Below are 17,917 nucleotides of genomic sequence, written 5' to 3' on the forward strand. Positions count from 1 at the left end.
CTCTTTATTGACCATAACATAAAAATAATTATTTGCAAAATTATTGGCTATTATTATTTATATACTATTATAGTATTTGTTCTTATATATTTAGTATTTATTTCATTTCAGTCAGTTGTTTTTAGTTTTTGATCTAAAATGTTTTCTTTTTTCACCTTTTTTTCATTTGAAAAAACAAAATGAAAAATAAATTTTTTTTTTTTGCGAAATTTGGTGTGTTGGTAGCCACTTGATGCTATATCAAATTTGGTTCCTGAAGCAAAACCGCATGACCGAACGACGGGTGTAAGTAATACCACACTTAATCATATCTTGTGGTGCTCAGATGTGCCCATGACGATAGTGTTATAGCAGTCATTAAGTGTAATATTTTGTGTAATGGGGCTTTGCTATCAATGTATTTCAGTGTCTGAAGATGGGAGGATTTGCATTAGCCCAGAGCAGACAGCTGTTGTATTGATGGTTCTGTTTGTCTGCTATACTCTCAAACCACCATTCCCTTTGCCCGGAGAGCTGTCCATCCCTTATATTTTATCCACACGTAGCTGTATAACACAATGAATATCAATAAGCTATCTGAGCATAACCTGTTTGAGTATATGGGTAGATATGATTTGTTATTCAAATTAAATGCTTTGATTTAATTGTGTTCATAAGCATGCCATGAAAACAAGCTTAGAAATGATGATTGATTTTGATAGGACCTCATTACAGCGATAACGATTAGGGTCATTATAACCTTGTGTTGTGGTGATTGAGCAGCAGTGTTATGTTTCATTGGACTGACATCGCTCTCCGATACCATGATACGTGAGGTCCAGTGATTTCATTAGGCCAGAAAAGATGGATGGATGGTTAAAATATTGCAGATTAAATATTGTATTGTTTTCAATGATTTTGTCAGTTTCCCATACAAAGGAAATTTTCTAGACCATGAATGCTGTTGTTTTTTTTCCCAGCGATCTACACTATGTATATATATATATATATATATATATGTGTGTGTGTGTGTGTGTGTAGTGTAGTGTAGTGTGTATATTTTGGCGCTTTTCCACCGCGTGGTATGACTCAGTTTGCGTTTCCACTGCAGTTTAGTACCGCTTTAGAGTGGGCGGGATTATTCACGTCGTTATTGTTGCGCCACCTCTACTGCCGCGACTCCTGAAGTCTATTGATTGTGGTATTCCACATTACATTCCTACATTCCAGGCGAGGCGAGGCGCATCTCAAACAAGCCTACTTTTTCATTCCGCGTCGCCCCATCAAGCTCTCGCTAGATCTGCTCCTCTGCTATCAACGAGAGATACATCTGTACTTCCTCAACAGATCACGAAACAGCCATTTTTTGGTTGTTAAAAAAGGTGCGCTCATTCAAAACAGTTGCATTCGATCCTTCGCTAGCTGTGCTGATTTAAGTCTAGCGGTTCTGTTGTGTTTGTGTCGCAAGTTCAGTGACGCAGGTAGTGACGATTCTCTCCGGCCAATCCGTGATCAGCAGAGTTTACACGTCACGTTTTGGTAATGTTAAGGTTCACTTGGAACCTCAACCGAGGTGGTACTAAAAAAAGTACCAGGTACTGTACCCAGTGGAAAACCCCCCAAAAGTGAACCGTACTGTGCCGTACCATGCAGTGGAAAAGCGCCATTTGACAGCATTGTGGAGAATTGACCGTAAAGTACAGAGAAAGAGATTTTCATATGTAGCTATTTATAGTTACAGTATTTATATGTCTGTAGCAACTCACTACTATCTTTATCCTCTCTAAGATTATAATTATAGTGATGTAACGTGATGTGACGTGATTTGACATGACGTGAAGTGTAGCCAAGTATGGTGTCTCATACTCAGAATTTGTGCTCTGCATTTATCCCATCCAAGTACACACACACAGCAGTGAATTATAGATATAAATACGTGATCATTAAGATTTTATAAGTAAAAATTTATATTTTAGAGCATGGTAGAATTTCCTTCTAATACAGGTTAAGTTTAGTTTCAAATTCTTGGTGGTGGCTTGGTGGTGTTGTAAACTGAGGATTTTGTCGCTGACGACACACTAGACCTTCAGACTGCGCTATCTTTGTGTCCTTCGTCGTGTGGTCTGTTACTCTGGAGTTTTTTTTTTTTAAACACAAGTCACTGGAGGCCACAAAACGATTGCTGTGCAGCATTTTTCTCAGACATCTGTTCCACGGCCACTCCTGTGGGGAGGCACTGCCACGGCTTTGAAGTGCTGGAGCTGTGATGTTAGATTTGTGCTTGTCTCACACTTTGTGGAGGGAGTCCAAACTCTCCTCACTGTAAAAAGCCCCGGTATGCGGAACTTTTTTTTTCTTTTTTCTTTAACTGCTGTCTTGTTAAGAACTGATCTGACTTTTTTTTGATGATCTTATAGTATGCACTGAAATTTGCACTGAAGGTGAAGCTTGTTAATTTTGCTTTGAACATTTGGAGCTGAAAGTTCAGAACATGCCAAAACAGTGGGAGCAATGATTGTAACAAAGAGTGACCGTCAGGGAGGGTACAAAATTAACAGTCACCAAGCACCAAATTCATGTTAAAATTGGCTGAATAAAACTGCAGGAACTGCAACGTGTTTTAAGTTGAATTATACGAAACTATAGTTTGACACTTGCTGATTTAAGTGATGCAAACTATTCAAAACAAAGACCACCAGTTAAAAACACATCTGTTGAGAAAAACATTAATTTTGTTCATTTGGACTTCAGGCCCATCAAGCTGATTCTTCACAATGTGTTAAAGGAATAGTAGGCTACACCTAAAAATGAAAATTTGCTGAAACCATACCACCCTCAGGCCATCCAAGATGTGGATGAGTTTATTTCTTTATCGGAACAGATTTTGGAGAAATTTAGCATTGCATTGCTTGCTCACCAGTAGGGGTGGGTGATATGACCAAAATCTTATTTCACGGTATGAGAAATTTTATTTCACGATAACGATATGTACCCTTGATATAGCTATTTTTATTTTATTTTTGTTATTAAAAATTAAGAAAAAGAAGCAAATTACAAGCACAACAGAACAAATAAATATGAAATAACCTTTTAATTATTTATTCAGCTACAGTAGGCTAGGTTTATTTAACATGTAAAAAAATATTACAGAAATTTAATAAAGTGTATAAAACACTGCATAGTCTTCACTGTATCAATCAAACAGGATTAACAATGACAGACAGCAGCAGGTAAATAAGGCTACTGTCCCTTTAAGACTGACTTCACGGATCCAACATACTGAAACACATCCGGTTTTCACCCAAATGTTTTACATTTATTTAACATATAACCGATTGTGTTTACTTGAATACTCTACACGACGGGCATTATGACATAACTGTGTGTGTATTTGATCATTCAAGCACAATAAAACAGGAAAGAGGTCTGTTTTTGCGATCGCATGCTGTCGAGAGATGAGCTTTCAGTGCGTGCGCTTCGGCTGTGTGTCAGTCAGCGCGAGCACCGCATTGAGTTCTTTTTCACTGCTTATTGCACTTAATAACTCTACCAAGTGCGTCCCACTCTTTATTTTCTCATTCATGCATGTTTCCTTATCACTCAAAAGATGTATAACGTTTAAGCAGTACTGTGTTACGCAGATATATTTACATACCGCGGAATACACGATATAGCAAAATCTCTAATGATAGACATTTTATTTCGTGGTAACGATATATACCGTCATACCGCCTATCCCTACTCACCAGTGAATGAGTGCCATGCAGAATGTATTATCGAGGAACCATGGTTACATGCGTAACCCGAGACATTCCCCTTCGAGGGAACTCCACGCTGCGCCCCCTTGCCATGCCCTCGGCCTGCCTGTTTATGTCTCCTTCAGACAGCTAAGTGGATGACGTATTCAGCAGGTACCCTTTTATACTTCCGGGCACCCCGCCTATGTATGCAGCGTCTTGTTCCCTCTCGGGGAACCATGGTTACATGCATAACCCGAGACGATTTATCTCTTACAAACATGCAGCTTTTCGCTTCACAAGATTTTAATGTATGGACTGGAGTCATGTGGATTACTTGTGGATTATTGTGATGTTTTTATCAGTTGTTTAAACTCTCATTCTGAAGGCACCCATTTACTGCAGAGGATCCATTGATGAGCAAGTGATGTAATGCAAAATTTCTCCAAATCTGTTCTGATGAAGAAACCAACCCATCTTGGCTGGCCTGGGCTTGACTTTTTCCTTTAAAATTACATTTACTACAGAAGAATTAATAAATTTTATTTATTAAGAAAGAGCATCCTACATGTTTACAATATCTTAGATCATCTGTTTTATTCCTAGTTTAAAGTGTCTGACCCGGTTTTGGCTGGTGGTTAACCAGAGCTAACTTGAAATCTTTAATCAAATGCATAGCAGAATTTGTATCAGCATAGCTGTCTACTGAAATCATTAAATGGAATTTCTGCTGTTGGTAAAGAGATGAAGAAGAGCTCCTCTCTGTTTTTTTTTCTCTTAAAATTAATTTCTGTTAAAAATAAACAAACGGTCTGCCAAAGGTTTCAGGTTTCCTATTGTGACTTTCAAGTAGTTTCAGAGAAGTGCAGTGGCATCAGTTCGGTTTGAACATCCATAGGGGTGATGTTTGTTTGTTGTTGTTGCTGTAGAGTGCAACAGTGGAGTTTCAGAGTAAAAATCTCATTAATTTTCTCCATAGAGAAATTGATTTTTAACGTTTAAACTAGAGGTCGACCGATGTATCGGTTTTGCCGATTAATCGGCACCGATAGTTGATTGCTGGAACTATCGGTTATCGACAAAAATCCATGCCGATAGTTTTCCGGGTTGCGTCCATTGCTGGAGCGGCTGAGAAGGGTCTGCTGTCATTACACAGGGCGAGAGCGGCCTCTAGTAGTTGAAATCACTGACAGCACGTGCTATTTGTTTAGACACGTGATACCGGTTAATTAATCGGTATCGGCCAGTGTGGTCCAACCTAGCTATCGGTATCGGCAAAATCCACTATCGGTTGACCTCTAGTTTAAACCTTTCAAAGCTGATCTGCCATGAGCTCTGAGATTAAGCGATGTTATATGCTTCTGTTGAAACCACAAGTTGGTGTGAAATATCATGGCAATAAACAATACAGTATTTAGTTTTAATTGAGTCTGTCTTCCTACAATCACAAAATACACTACTATTCAAAATTATGGGATTGGTAGGATTTAAAAAATATCTATTTTTGAAACAAATCTCTTGCGTTAAAAAATGCATTTACTTCATCAAAGATACAGAAAAAAAAGTGTTGTGAAAGATTATTACAAATTAAAATATTGTGAAAGATTATTACTAATTAAAACAACAAATACATTAATATGCTAATTGGTGCTCAATAAACATTTCTTATAATCAATGTTGAAAACAGTTTTGCTGCTTAATATTTTTGTGGAAAATGTGATACATTTTTATCAGGATGAGATGGAATTTTATTGTAGCAATATAAATGTCTTAAACGTCACTTTTGATCAATGTAATGCATCCTTGCTGAATAAAAGTGTTAATTTGGCCACAAACTCAAACATTTGAATGCTAATGTACATATTATATATTTCTATTTATTAAAACAAAATATTTTAAGGTTATTACTTATATATATATATATATATAGGCTCTAATAAAGTCTGTGTGCTTCATTTATAGAGCTATAATATAGGTTGCGCTTTCTCTTTCCGTTTGCTCCGTTTTTTAAACACCGAACTTCAAACTCATGGCAAACAATAATAATATTTCCTACAAAATTTCATGAAATCCACCAATTTTTATGTTTTAAAGGAACACTCCACTATTTTTGAAAATAGGCTCATTTTCCAACTCCCCTAGAGTTAAACAGTTGAGTTTTACCGTTTTCGAATCCATTTTTTACATTTTTTTATTTTTTTATTAATATAATCGTACTGCAAATCAATCATTTCATATTGCCATTATATTCCTTTAGAATATGTACATAGTCTTTTCTTGTTTTCATTTAATACTTGGAACCAAGGCCACTGGGAAAATGTGTGTGGTCACTCTTATGCTTTATTATTATTATTTTTTCCTTCTAATAGCTTGTCATACCACAAACAAATTAAAGTAATCATAAGTACAGTGATGTGAGATCAATAAGATAGCAGTCGACTCCGCTCTTCTCTGGCCAAATGAACACAGATGGTATGATTACCATTTCAGGCTGCATCACTAGTCAGATTGTGGACTGATGTCATTCAGAATATTTCATCCAGCTCCTGCTTGAAGATTCGGATACGTCATGCCAGCATTTGATGGGAGAAGTTGTAGTCTATCCAGCAGGGCTGTCGTTTAGCCAGTAGTGGACGACTGGCTTAGCAGTGACTGTAAGCATGATAAAACTCCATTGTGGTCCTGGCAACTCCTGGCTTGACACGTTCATTGCTGTCTGTAGGGGTCTGTGCAGAGGACTTGTCTGGTTCTTGTGGTCTGTTCCGATGGCTATCAAGTCGGGAATGTTCAGTTGTTGTGGTCTTCACTGACATTCAGGGCTGCATTGTGGTCATCTCAGGGTGCTGGTCTGGTTACGGACTGGATCCAGCTAACTATGATAAGCTTGGGACAAAGATGAGACCGACATAAAAATAAGTAACAATTATCGGATGTTGACTTTCTCCTCATAGCACCTGTAATCACACAAGCACATTTTCCTACAAAATTTCATGAAATCCACCAATTTTTATGTTTTAAAAGAACACTCCACTATTTTTGAAAATAGGCTCATTTTCCAACTCCCCTAGAGTTAAACAGTTGAGTTTTATCGTTTTCGAATCTATTCAGCCGATCTCTGGGTCTGGCGGTAGCACTTTTAGCATAGATCATTGAATCTGATTAGACCGTTAGCATCTCGCTCAAAAATGACCAAAGAGTTTCTATATTTTTCCTATTTAAATCTACCGCCAGACCCAGAGATCGGCTGAATGGATTCTAAAATGGTTAAACTCAACTTTTGAAACTGAGCCTATTTTCAAAAATAGTGTAGTGTTCCTTTAAAAGGATACACATAACTACTAGCTTTAAAGGGGTCATATGATGCGATTTAAATTTTTCCTTTCTCTTTGGAGTGTTACAAGCTCTTGGTGCATAAAGAAGATCTGTAAAGTTGCAAAGACTAAAGTCTCAAATCCAAAGAGATATTCTTTATAAAAGTTCAGAGTCAGCCACACCTACCTAAAACGGCTCGTTCTAACACGCCCCCACATGTCTACGTCACGATGTGGGAAAATTTGCATAACGCCGCCCAAATGTTCACACAAAGAAAGAAGGCATAACTTTTATTCTCACTGTAGTATTATTGTTGCCGCTGCAGCCATGTCCTGAAGACGCTGTGTGCTTCGTTGTGAAAGCGAAACTACTTTGTTTGGCCTTCCAAAAATGGACACAACTAGAAATCAGTGGTTAAGTTGTATTTACAACACTGTTCCAAAACTGGATAGCTGGCCAATCACAGCACACCTCGCTTTTCAGACCGATGAGCTTTGTAAAAATCGACGTGTTTCAAAAAGGCGGGGCATAGAGGAGAAACAATAATGTACAGTATGTGGAAAATAATGTGTTTTTTTAACTTTAAACCGCATAAACACATTTCATTACACCAAATACACAAAATAATGTTATTTTTAGCAGCATCATATGACCCCTTTAAAAACAAAAGTGTGCCAACTGGCATTTAAAGAAGTTTGACATTTTGGGAAATGTGTTTATTCCTGCCAAGATTTATTAGAAAATCTCTCAAGTCTAAACAGTAAACATAAAGCTACAGCCAGAAGCTGGTTAGCTTAGTGTAAAGGCTGGAAACAGGCAGAAACTGCTGGCTTGGCTCAGTCCAAATTTCAAGGTGTTCTCACTGCAGCATGTAGCACGATGACATACTGAATTAAATCCAATAGATAGTGAACGTTGTAACACACGTTGTAGGGGTAGGGTTAGTTTATACTATTTATCCAGTACCTTTAGGTTTTAAAGCTAAGATGTGATAGTTCATCAGTGCTATCCAGTATGTCAGTGTAACAAGGGGTTCTGAAGTGGAAACATACTTTGTCTAAGACCAGCTGCCTTTGTGAACCATCGTCAGTATTAAAGAAAATAGCCAGCTAAATCAAGTTTAAAATTATATTTAATTTTACTTTACTCAGGCATCAGGAAAAGATCAAAAACAGACAAAACAGACCCCAAAACAGAATGGTGCCATTTGTGAATAAGCTGTAGGCTACAAAAGAAGAAAACACATATGTAACATTAATGTACAGTATCTTAATTTGACTTTATATGATATGATTTAATTATCTGAAACAAGGGGAGGTAGGGAATATAATATATTCAAGATTCTCCTCACTTAACTCATCTTTCTGGATGGGATTTTAACCATTGGGAATTACAGGAACTGGTAGGACAAAGACAAAAGCCTCCACAGGAGAGAGAGGGCAAAGATATAATGAGGGAGGTGAATTTTAGTCAAAGTTGTCCACATTCTCAAAAACAAACAAAAAAAACCTTAAGAACTTGCTTGAGAATTTCACGTTTAACTTTTGTCATCCTGTACTCCTGTCTGTACATGCAAAGAGGAACCGCTAATAGCTGTATAAACATACTTTAAATTGCATAAATTTGTGAAGATGTAAACAAAAATTGGATCAAAACTAATATACCAGAACCGAACGTTTACTTAAACAAGTAGGTATAATGTTAGCTTCATTTCACCTGCAATTATTACTTGAAAGGGAAGATAAATTACCAACATATTCGCTCAGGACTGGAATAAAATGTGGATTTAAGGTAACTAAATTGTTTTAGATTTAGTTCCAAGAAATAAATCCCATCCAAATTGGGCTTTGTTAACTTTTACTGCATTATATTAACCTGGCACTATGACTGCACTATTTCAAAAGTTAACACTTGTTAAACCATTATAATGAACCACCTATGACCCTGTTAGGCTGTTTTATTGTCTTACTGTACTTATAAATAAGGAATATACGCACAATTTTTAGATAACAATATGTGTTATGTGTTATAACAATATGTGACTGCTTAATTAGTCCATTATTTTACCAAGTGGTGAGTTTTAAGCTGAACTTGCAGTTAGCGGTGCCAAAAATGAGCAGAAACAAAACAAAGAAATCTGGGAAAGTACTATAAATTAGTGCAAAGTGTTTTGTTTATTTTATGACCAAGTATTACTGCCAACCTGTAGTTTATCCTTACAGTCCAGACAGGCGAGCTAAAGCACTAACTGCCATGTCAGCGGTTCGCCGCGTTCATTGATGTATGAGTCTGCTAGCAGCTTGCATAGAATGCGACAAATTGAGTTTTGAAATCTGCCATTTACCTAGTCGGGAATAGCTACAAGGCAGTTGTTGAGGTAAAAGGAATGACCACCAATAAAAAAAAAAGTGCATTCAGAATTCTTTACAATTATTATTAGGGACAACTACACCGCTTTTTGACATTTTCAGAGACATGTCAATACCATTCGCTCTTAACACAGTGGTCACCTCAACACCTCTTGATACAGTTTTCATTATGTGTGTGACCGTTTTTGTTGCGTAATGGGATCAGAACCAGTTTTCTGTCCAAAGCTTTCTGACATCTGTCTGAGAGCAAGGCTGTCGGCACCGTTAGTCCAATGAGGACCATAGCATTTCTAACAAAGCCCTTTTCTCTAAGGTAAACTTGTGAATTATTAAACAAGGGCTTGGGCTAGGGGATGCCTGAGGTAATCTGCCAGTCACAAATGTGAATATTAGAGCTCTCCATCACATAGAGAAAGCCTGCTGCTATTGAATCTGATTGCCACTGGGTGTTTACGGCATGGGGAATGCTTCTTTACTTCCTAAAAAATGCAGAATTTTATTATATAAATGTGATGGTGATCTATGCCTGTCCTTGGGTTGTTTACAGCTGATCTGTCAATCATGTTTTATGCTATATACAATTTAAAAAATCATTTCATACACATAGAATCATACATACAAAAATCATACACATAGAATATACTAGAATACACATTTATTTTTCTTAAAAACAGTAAGTTTGACCTTATTTAGAAAGAAAAAGTAGAGCCAGAAAATGATTCATTTGAGTAACCTGGAAAAAAAAATAGTGGTGTAGGATTTACCTATTCACTCAGAAATTGCTAGTAAATTTTACATATAATTACATAGGAACTAGGGCTGAACGATTTTGGAAAAGAATCTAATTGCGATTTTTTTTACCAATATTGCGATTAGCCCTAATAGGAACTGCAAGTAACACATCTAGTTAAACAAATTTTAAAGTAGAAGAACTCAAATGCTATTTTCTTGTAAAACATACTCCAATAATCTGTTATATTAATAACTTTTTTTCAGTGTATATAATCGTTATAATGTCCATTTTTCTTATGTGAAAGAGATTGTTTCAGTCATTGCTCCAATTATATAGAGAAGCACCTAACATTTGGAATGCTGCAAAATATAATATAAATGCCTGAAATATGCAGTTCAATTGAAAAAAAATATAATATTCAAACTGTAAACTCTTATTAAGACATGTAAAAGATTCTGTGGGTTAATTCTGTAAGGGATTCGTCAGACTGATTCAAATGATAACTGCAAATTTTTTGAGTGATTTTGATTGATTCATTAAAAGGATTCATTAAAGATTCTTGTCATTTGTTCAAGAATCGCACTATACTGGTTGTGCTGTGAGTTTTGAATTCACTTAAAAGATTGAGTTCCTAAGAGTCATTTGGTCATAAATCGGACTCCACAGGTCACGTTGAATGTTATTGCTGGCATCACTTAGGCAGAGTTAAGGATTCATACTGTAGATGAATTTAGAGTGTAGCCCATATGGTTCAAAACAACAAGAAAGCTTTGTTTTGTCAGTACAAGGAGGGTTGTTTTGTTGTTGGAAGTTTAATGTCAGGTTTTTTTCTTTGCCTTTTTCAAAATTTCAACTTCTAACTCTGTCTCTCTTTTTTGTCTCCCACAGGAATGAAAGTGAAGGCTTGCGTGTCTCAAATGTCGGGTAGGTTATGAGAGTTATGAGTTTGCTCATCTGCTGTCATCATGATGCTCTCGCATTTCTCATTGCCATGTCAAACTATACGATGCACATAATTTAGTAGATGTCATGTAATTTCCATGACTGAGTCATGCATGTTTATTGGCATTTTCTGCATCCTGTGTCAGATGCACATTATCTTCTTGGATGGACATCCTCATTGTCACCATCACAGATTTGTAATTGGTTTCCGTCATTGGGGATTTATAGAAAACTCTTGACAGTGAAAATAATTTTTTTTTTTTACTTTTTCTATGGCTGATTTTTGGATTATATGGACTATTTTTAAGCTTTTTAGTTTATGTTCAAGGGCATTGTGTAATCAGGGTCATACCTTTCACTTCACTTTTTTGTTTGTCCAATTTGATTCAAAGCCTTTTAATGGTGAGTTTATCTATAAAAAGTGAAATATCGCCTTAGGCATTTAGTCACTTATTCCCCATATGGCATGGCCAGTTTTGTCTATGCTACTTTATAAAATAACATGTGATGAATAATTTAGAAAAGGTATTCATGTTGATAGTGTGTACTATAGTTAGTGGCAATTTCATTTATTTTATTAAAATTTAATTAACTTGTCCTATTAAAAATAAAAGTTTTAATAGGATAGATTAAATCCAAAACCACTTCATATTCAAAGCAAAACTGTGACCACTAGAACAGCAAATTATTTATTTAATTATTTATTTCTTAGAGTCATCATGTAGTTATTTATTTATTTATTTATTTGCTGAAATCTCAAGACAGTGGCGGATGAAGATATCAAATGAAATGTGTCACAGTTTCATTTGAGCATTTCGTTTGTCAGAAGGAACAATTCTTCTAATTATTCGAATTAACATCTAATTATTATTCATAGGCTACGTTTTTGCATTTCGTGATGTCACAAACAGGCCGTCTGTGAACCACTTTTTAAAGCAAAGTGATGGCCATAAATATCACGCATACTGTACAGTAAAACATCAAACCCTAAACTTTGAGAGACCTTTTCATCATCTTGAGATTGCCGAGTTATTGCTCAAGAGGCAAGAATAAGACATATGTTTGTACTGTCTGTCTACTTGGCACTTCAGTGAGACATCGTGAATATTTTTTTCCATCAGTTTTGAGCCGTGGGTCTCTACATCATTGTGATGGGTCTTCAGAGCACCTGTGAAGCAGTAACATTTGTGGGCACCGTTGTATTGCAACTCAAGTAGAACGAAAAGACAACTGCTGCAGTATCCATTCGGATGAACATTTATGGCTGTTTCAACAGTAGGTTATTAAGTGACTTAATTAGGTCCTCGCTCAGTGCTGCAGTGTTATAGCATGCGAATCAATGTACCTCAACGCTTCCTTCCAGCTTGGGGTGGCATTAGATTAGATGGAGCAACGAAATCCTCAGGGACTCTTCCATACATCCAACAAGTCCTCCTCAACACTCGTAGCGTTTTGTGAGCCACTGAAACGGTCTTGTTCGGGGTTTGCTGTTGATCCCAGATTTCATCAGCCAGTGAAGTTTGAATTGAGCGCTGGAGAGGAAATTGTTGCAAAAGAAGCTCAGACTGCTTATCAAAGCAAGAGGCTCTCCCTAAGGAGTGCTCCTTGAAGAGCATTGGACTAGTGCAACAACATTAAACACGATAACACACAACAGTTGTCAGTAATTTGCAAATTATCTGGCTGCAGACGGATGATACTTATTAGTTTTAGGGTGAAGTGTTGTAAGGGATTGAGGGTGAATGATCATAATCGGGAAAGATCGCTGTGTATTTTCTGTTAGGCTAGCAAACCAGGCAGTTTTATAGACAGGGGAAAGCCTTGTTGTCTTAGCCTTTAGCCTGTATGAAACCCAAAGGCCCTGTGTTGACAGTCTCTTGGCTCAGTGTTCTTCCTCCGGTTCTGTCTTATTAACATGGAAAACTTGATAAGATTGTTGAATTAGAAAAGCAAGTCTGATATGAATCTAAATTTAAAGTTCCTTCCTGTGTTGGTGTGAATGAACCAGATGTATAATTTGGCAGTATAAGGACTTTGTTGTGTTTTATTGGACCAATATATCGGCCAGTTTTTGGTCATTTTGAGATGATTCACATAATTTCATCACATGATAAGCAACTCCGCTTGGCTGATTTAACAGAAGTGTTCAGTTCCAAACTTGCGTCCCAAACAGTTCCGGGCTTTGTTAATAAATTATAAGAAATTTTGGTTTTTAAATTTCTTTGTGTGTGAATTTTATTTTAGAGTAAATATTGTGGGGGACAAAATTAAATAAAAATTTACAGACATAATGGAAAAAAGAAATTATTGGAAATGAATTTATGTAAAAAATAAAAAAAATAAATATTGTGATGTATATACTAACATTCAAAAGTTTGATAAATGTTGTTTTGGAGGTCTCATGAAAAATATTGATCTGCAGTATATTTCACAGAAACCTCTCTTTTAGTTTTAAGCAACTGTTCTATCCTTAGAAATGGGGACAAACACTTGGAGGAAGTGCAGACTATGGGAATTTCACTTACAGTAAAGTTCTCTTCTTCGATATCAAAGCTTCAAACTGAACTCAATAGAGTGAACAGGCATATCGCTCATATCTCTCCCTTATCTGGACATTTTTAAACCCCCCTCAGTCAGACTTTGATGTTGAGACTGATAAATGGATGCTGGCAGTTGAGTCAGATATCAGTGTTATTTCAGCCAGTTTTAATGTCGTCAAACGCTCTCATCGGTTTCAAACCACAGACAATATGTTGTGACTTTCTAGGACAAAATGACAGTTTGAGCTGCAGTGGAGGATGTTATCCTTGGATCGTTGTGTGTGTGTGTGTGTGTGTGAATGAGTGTGTGTCTGTTTGTTTGTTTGTGTTAGTCTACATGTATATGTGTGTGTGTTCCCTCACTGAAAATTTTATTAAATTAAAAATCAATTAATTCTCAAATGTAGTTTTATTTTCAGGTAGCAGCATACAGTATTTATTATTTATTTAAATCTGCTCATTCAAAATAATTTTTATGAATGCTATTTTAAAGTAGCATCATATAGTTTTCATGTAGTTATTTATTATGAAAATTATTATTAAAATATATGTTAGTATACTTTTATTTATTTATTTATATTACTTTCCTCCCTCTGTCTTCCAAAACACTGTAAAAAAAATAATTGATATACAAGTTTTATGTTCAGATAGCATCCATATGTTTTATGAAAAGTATTTATTATTTAGCATTTTAATGAATATTATCAATTTATCAATATTCTTTTTTTATTGATCATTTTGTATTTAATTTAGTTACTTAGTTAAATTGTGTTTATTTATTTATGTCACATATTTTCACTCGTCCAAAACACTGTTACAAAGTGCTGTTTTTTTCAGGTATTACCATATAAACTTTATGTATTAAAGTATTAATAAATTAAATATATGTGTATGCATACATATGGCATTTTTAATTTGCCAGCGCTGCTGGGTATAAATTCAGAATTATTGGAAATTGATAAATATTTCAAGCTTTCACTTCTCTGTATACGTTTTGCAGTATATAACTACTGTATGTGTTGTAATGACTGAAATACTTCTGAGGAGAAAACACCCTTCACGCTTTAAAAAACAAAAGTAAACTTCATATTAGTCTTTAATCTTTTCGAAAGCACAATTTATCATGGATAACGTAATATATAACACTTTTTTTATACAATAAAACTTATGAAGTGTAGTCTATTTGACAAATCGTTTCAATTTCAGTGACTCAGACCATCATCAGAGCAGAGTGAAATGTCACCTCTTGCAGTTTTCTTTATTCACCTTACCACAAACCAAAATATGTCACAGCTACCAGGCTTTGCAAGTTGCGTTCATCAGCATGACATCAACATGCCTCTGTTTTCCACTGAGCTGCCCTGTACAATGCATTGTTCCTTCTAGACAAGGACATGTGTGTGAGCGAGTATAGCCGCGGGGAGGTTTTTCGGCCTGGTCCCCAGAGCATTTACCCTCTCTCGTTTTCACCTCGGACTTTACACTCACCTTCCTGCTTTCTTTCTCGCTCTGTATGTGTCTGCTCATTGATTTGGTGCCTGTAATAGGCTGCTCCATTGAAGCCTATCCACTCCGGGTGCGCGCGCGTGTGTGTGTGTGTGTGTGTGTGTGTGTGTGTGTGCGCGCGCGTCACCCTTCACGCTTTAAAAAACAAAAGTAAACTTCATATTAGTCTTTAATCTTTTCGAAAGCACAATTTATCATGGATAACGTAATATATAACACTTTTTTTATACAATAAAACTTATGAAGTGTAGTCTATTTGACAAATCGTTTCAATTTCAGTGACTCAGACCATCATCAGAGCAGAGTGAAATGTCACCTCTTGCAGTTTTCTTTATTCACCTTACCACAAACCAAAATGTGTGTGTGTGTGTGTGCGCGCGCGCGTGTCACACAGCTGTTGCCAGGCTCTGTTCCAGCACTCTGATACTCACGCTAACAGTGCAGAGTAAGACGGGTGCTTTCTGCTGACATGCTGTTCTGTACTTGGCCTGTGGCTTTGCCAAGGTTAAGTAGGCAGGGCTGGCCACACATTGGTTGCTTGCAGATACTGGGAAACAAAAATGTGTGGCTGTGTTGCTGGCCTAAAAAAAAATGCTGCTCTTACGAATATCTGAAAGAAGGAAGGTATCAAGGCATGTCTGAATCTGTCATCCATGCCTCCTTTTGATTGCTTTTTAAAGGCAGTCAAAAATCTGCCTTTAAAAAGTAGATTAACATTTTCATTTTTGTTACGACCGTCTAGGGCCATTCATAGCATAAATGAAACGTGCGCTCACTCCCAAGATAGTATCAAACGAATAGATTTATTAACAAACTTATAATGAAAATGAGTAACAAAGGGGACAAATTCAGGAGTGGACAAGGCCAAAATAACAAACAAAAATAAAAAATTTTAGTATACCCTTTAAATTCTCTAACCAAAATAAAACATAAAAAAAAAATACAACACAACTTCCCTAACTCCCTCAACTCAAAACATAGAACAAACAATATAAAAGAAATGGCGTCACACTCCCTACTTCCCTTAAACTAAATATTTACAAAAAACTATTGAAAATCAACTAAAACAAGAGCAAGTTTTTCAAAGCACACACAACCACAGAGGAAACCAAGACAAGGGAAAAACAAATGGCACGCATTCGGCCTCTTAGGGGCTGTTTACACCTGGTCATTTCATGCATTTTTGCTGATCGGATATCTATCTGATTTGTTAAAACGTTTCCATTTACACTTGGCCACATAAATGTGTCGTCGCAAAACGGATATAAATCCGATCTGCAATACCCGTGCTATATTTAAATTTAATTTAAAAGTTAAACGTCAACGAAATCAAAAGATAAGCGCTGCATTTTATTAATTATCAGCTCATTTCAAGATCAAAGCCCGCAATAGGAGACCAGGCGGGATCAGAACTGGAAAGATAGGTTAGTCACACTACTTTTAATGAAGATGACTGTGTGCTGAGCGTCTGCGTCTTACTTTCAGTTTCAGTCACGGCTTGCTGAAGAGATGCTCAGCTACTCGTCCGCGGCAATGCGTGTTGCATTAGCGCTGTCATATCTGACTATAATGTCATATAGCCTATAACATGCTCTCACACGTTTATTATTTTAACATTTTGGGAGGAGTAAAATTTGCATATGTGGTTTCAACAACCAGATGCATTTACACTTGTCCAGTTTCGTCTGGAATGCGTCCCAGACCACCTCCTGAAGTGGTTTGAGCGATCGGATTTATATCCGTTTCGTAGGGCATTTACACCTGGTCTTTTCATGATCGGATAGCTATCCGATCAGAAAAACGCATGAAGTGACCAGGTGTAAACAGGCCCTTAGAGTGTTTGGGGAGGTCCTTTTCACTGGAACCAGGACGAGACCAATCAGGAGCAGATCAATCAGGCTCTTGAACTGCACTAAGTGACTTCCTCGCTAAACTAAATATTTTCATGTAGTTGTCATGTCCCTGGACTCTATCTATTGCTGTGTCTCATTTAGAAGGCTGCGCCCTCCGGAGGTCGCATTTGAAGGCTGCATACGTCATCGAGGCTGTCTCATTTCAGAAAAGCAAGTAGGACACTCCGAATGCGACCTTAGCGCAGCCTTCTAAATGAGACACAGCTTATGTGTTTTTCCCTCTCCACGTGCTCCATGACCCAGTTTTCCCTCATGTTGATTGTTCATTAGTTCCAGGTGCGTCTCGTCATCCCCTCATCAAGTCATATGTATTTATAGTGAGTCCTGTTCTGAGTTTGGTTGTCTGGTATTGAATGTTCGTCTTTCCCCGCTACATGTGTGTTCCTGGTTCCTTGGATGTTTATTAAAGTCTGTTCGTTTGAAGTTTACTCCACGTCTCCTCATTCCTCGCTCCGTGCTCCTCACAGTAGCGGTATCGTGACAGTAGTGTAGTGTCACATAGCCTTTTTGTAGTAATTTATTAGGAATATTATTAACGTATTTATTAATTTATTCATAAATTTTACAATGTATTTATTTACAATACTGTTTAAAAGTTTGGGGTAAAGTTTGAATTAGGGCTGTCAATAGATTAAAATTTTTAATCAAATTAATCACACCCTTTTTCTGTGATTAATCGCACACTTCATGAAATTAAGCATAGACCATTTATCTTGTGCATTTTAGAGAAGTCAAGTTGCGATACCGAACATGACCACTTGGAGATACCTAAACCAACCGCCTGCTGACTGCATATATCTACTACAGTACACGGATCCATTCAGAATAACTAAACACAGCAACATACACATGACAAATCAAAACATTATCGTGAATGTGTGTGGAA

The 17,917-nt window shown here is 36.7% G+C and overlaps 1 protein-coding gene across 3 annotated transcripts in view; it reads left to right on the plus strand.

The window, feature by feature from the left end:
* The window catches only part of LOC107749434 (IQ motif and SEC7 domain-containing protein 1-like), a 218,257-nt gene that overhangs the window by 60,057 nt on the left and 140,283 nt on the right, over positions 1 to 17,917 (plus strand). For all 3 annotated transcript variants that reach the window (XM_016564590.1, XM_016564594.1, XM_016564589.1), the window contains exon 2: positions 11,019 to 11,054. In XM_016564590.1, the coding sequence (XP_016420076.1) occupies positions 11,019 to 11,054 (36 nt within the window). The remainder of the gene's footprint in view (positions 1 to 11,018; positions 11,055 to 17,917) is intronic.

Source organism: Sinocyclocheilus rhinocerous, unplaced genomic scaffold (assembly GCF_001515625.1).
Source record: "Sinocyclocheilus rhinocerous isolate Xijiao unplaced genomic scaffold, SAMN03320098_v1.1 scaffold889, whole genome shotgun sequence".
NCBI classification, from domain to species: domain Eukaryota; kingdom Metazoa; phylum Chordata; class Actinopteri; order Cypriniformes; family Cyprinidae; genus Sinocyclocheilus; species Sinocyclocheilus rhinocerous.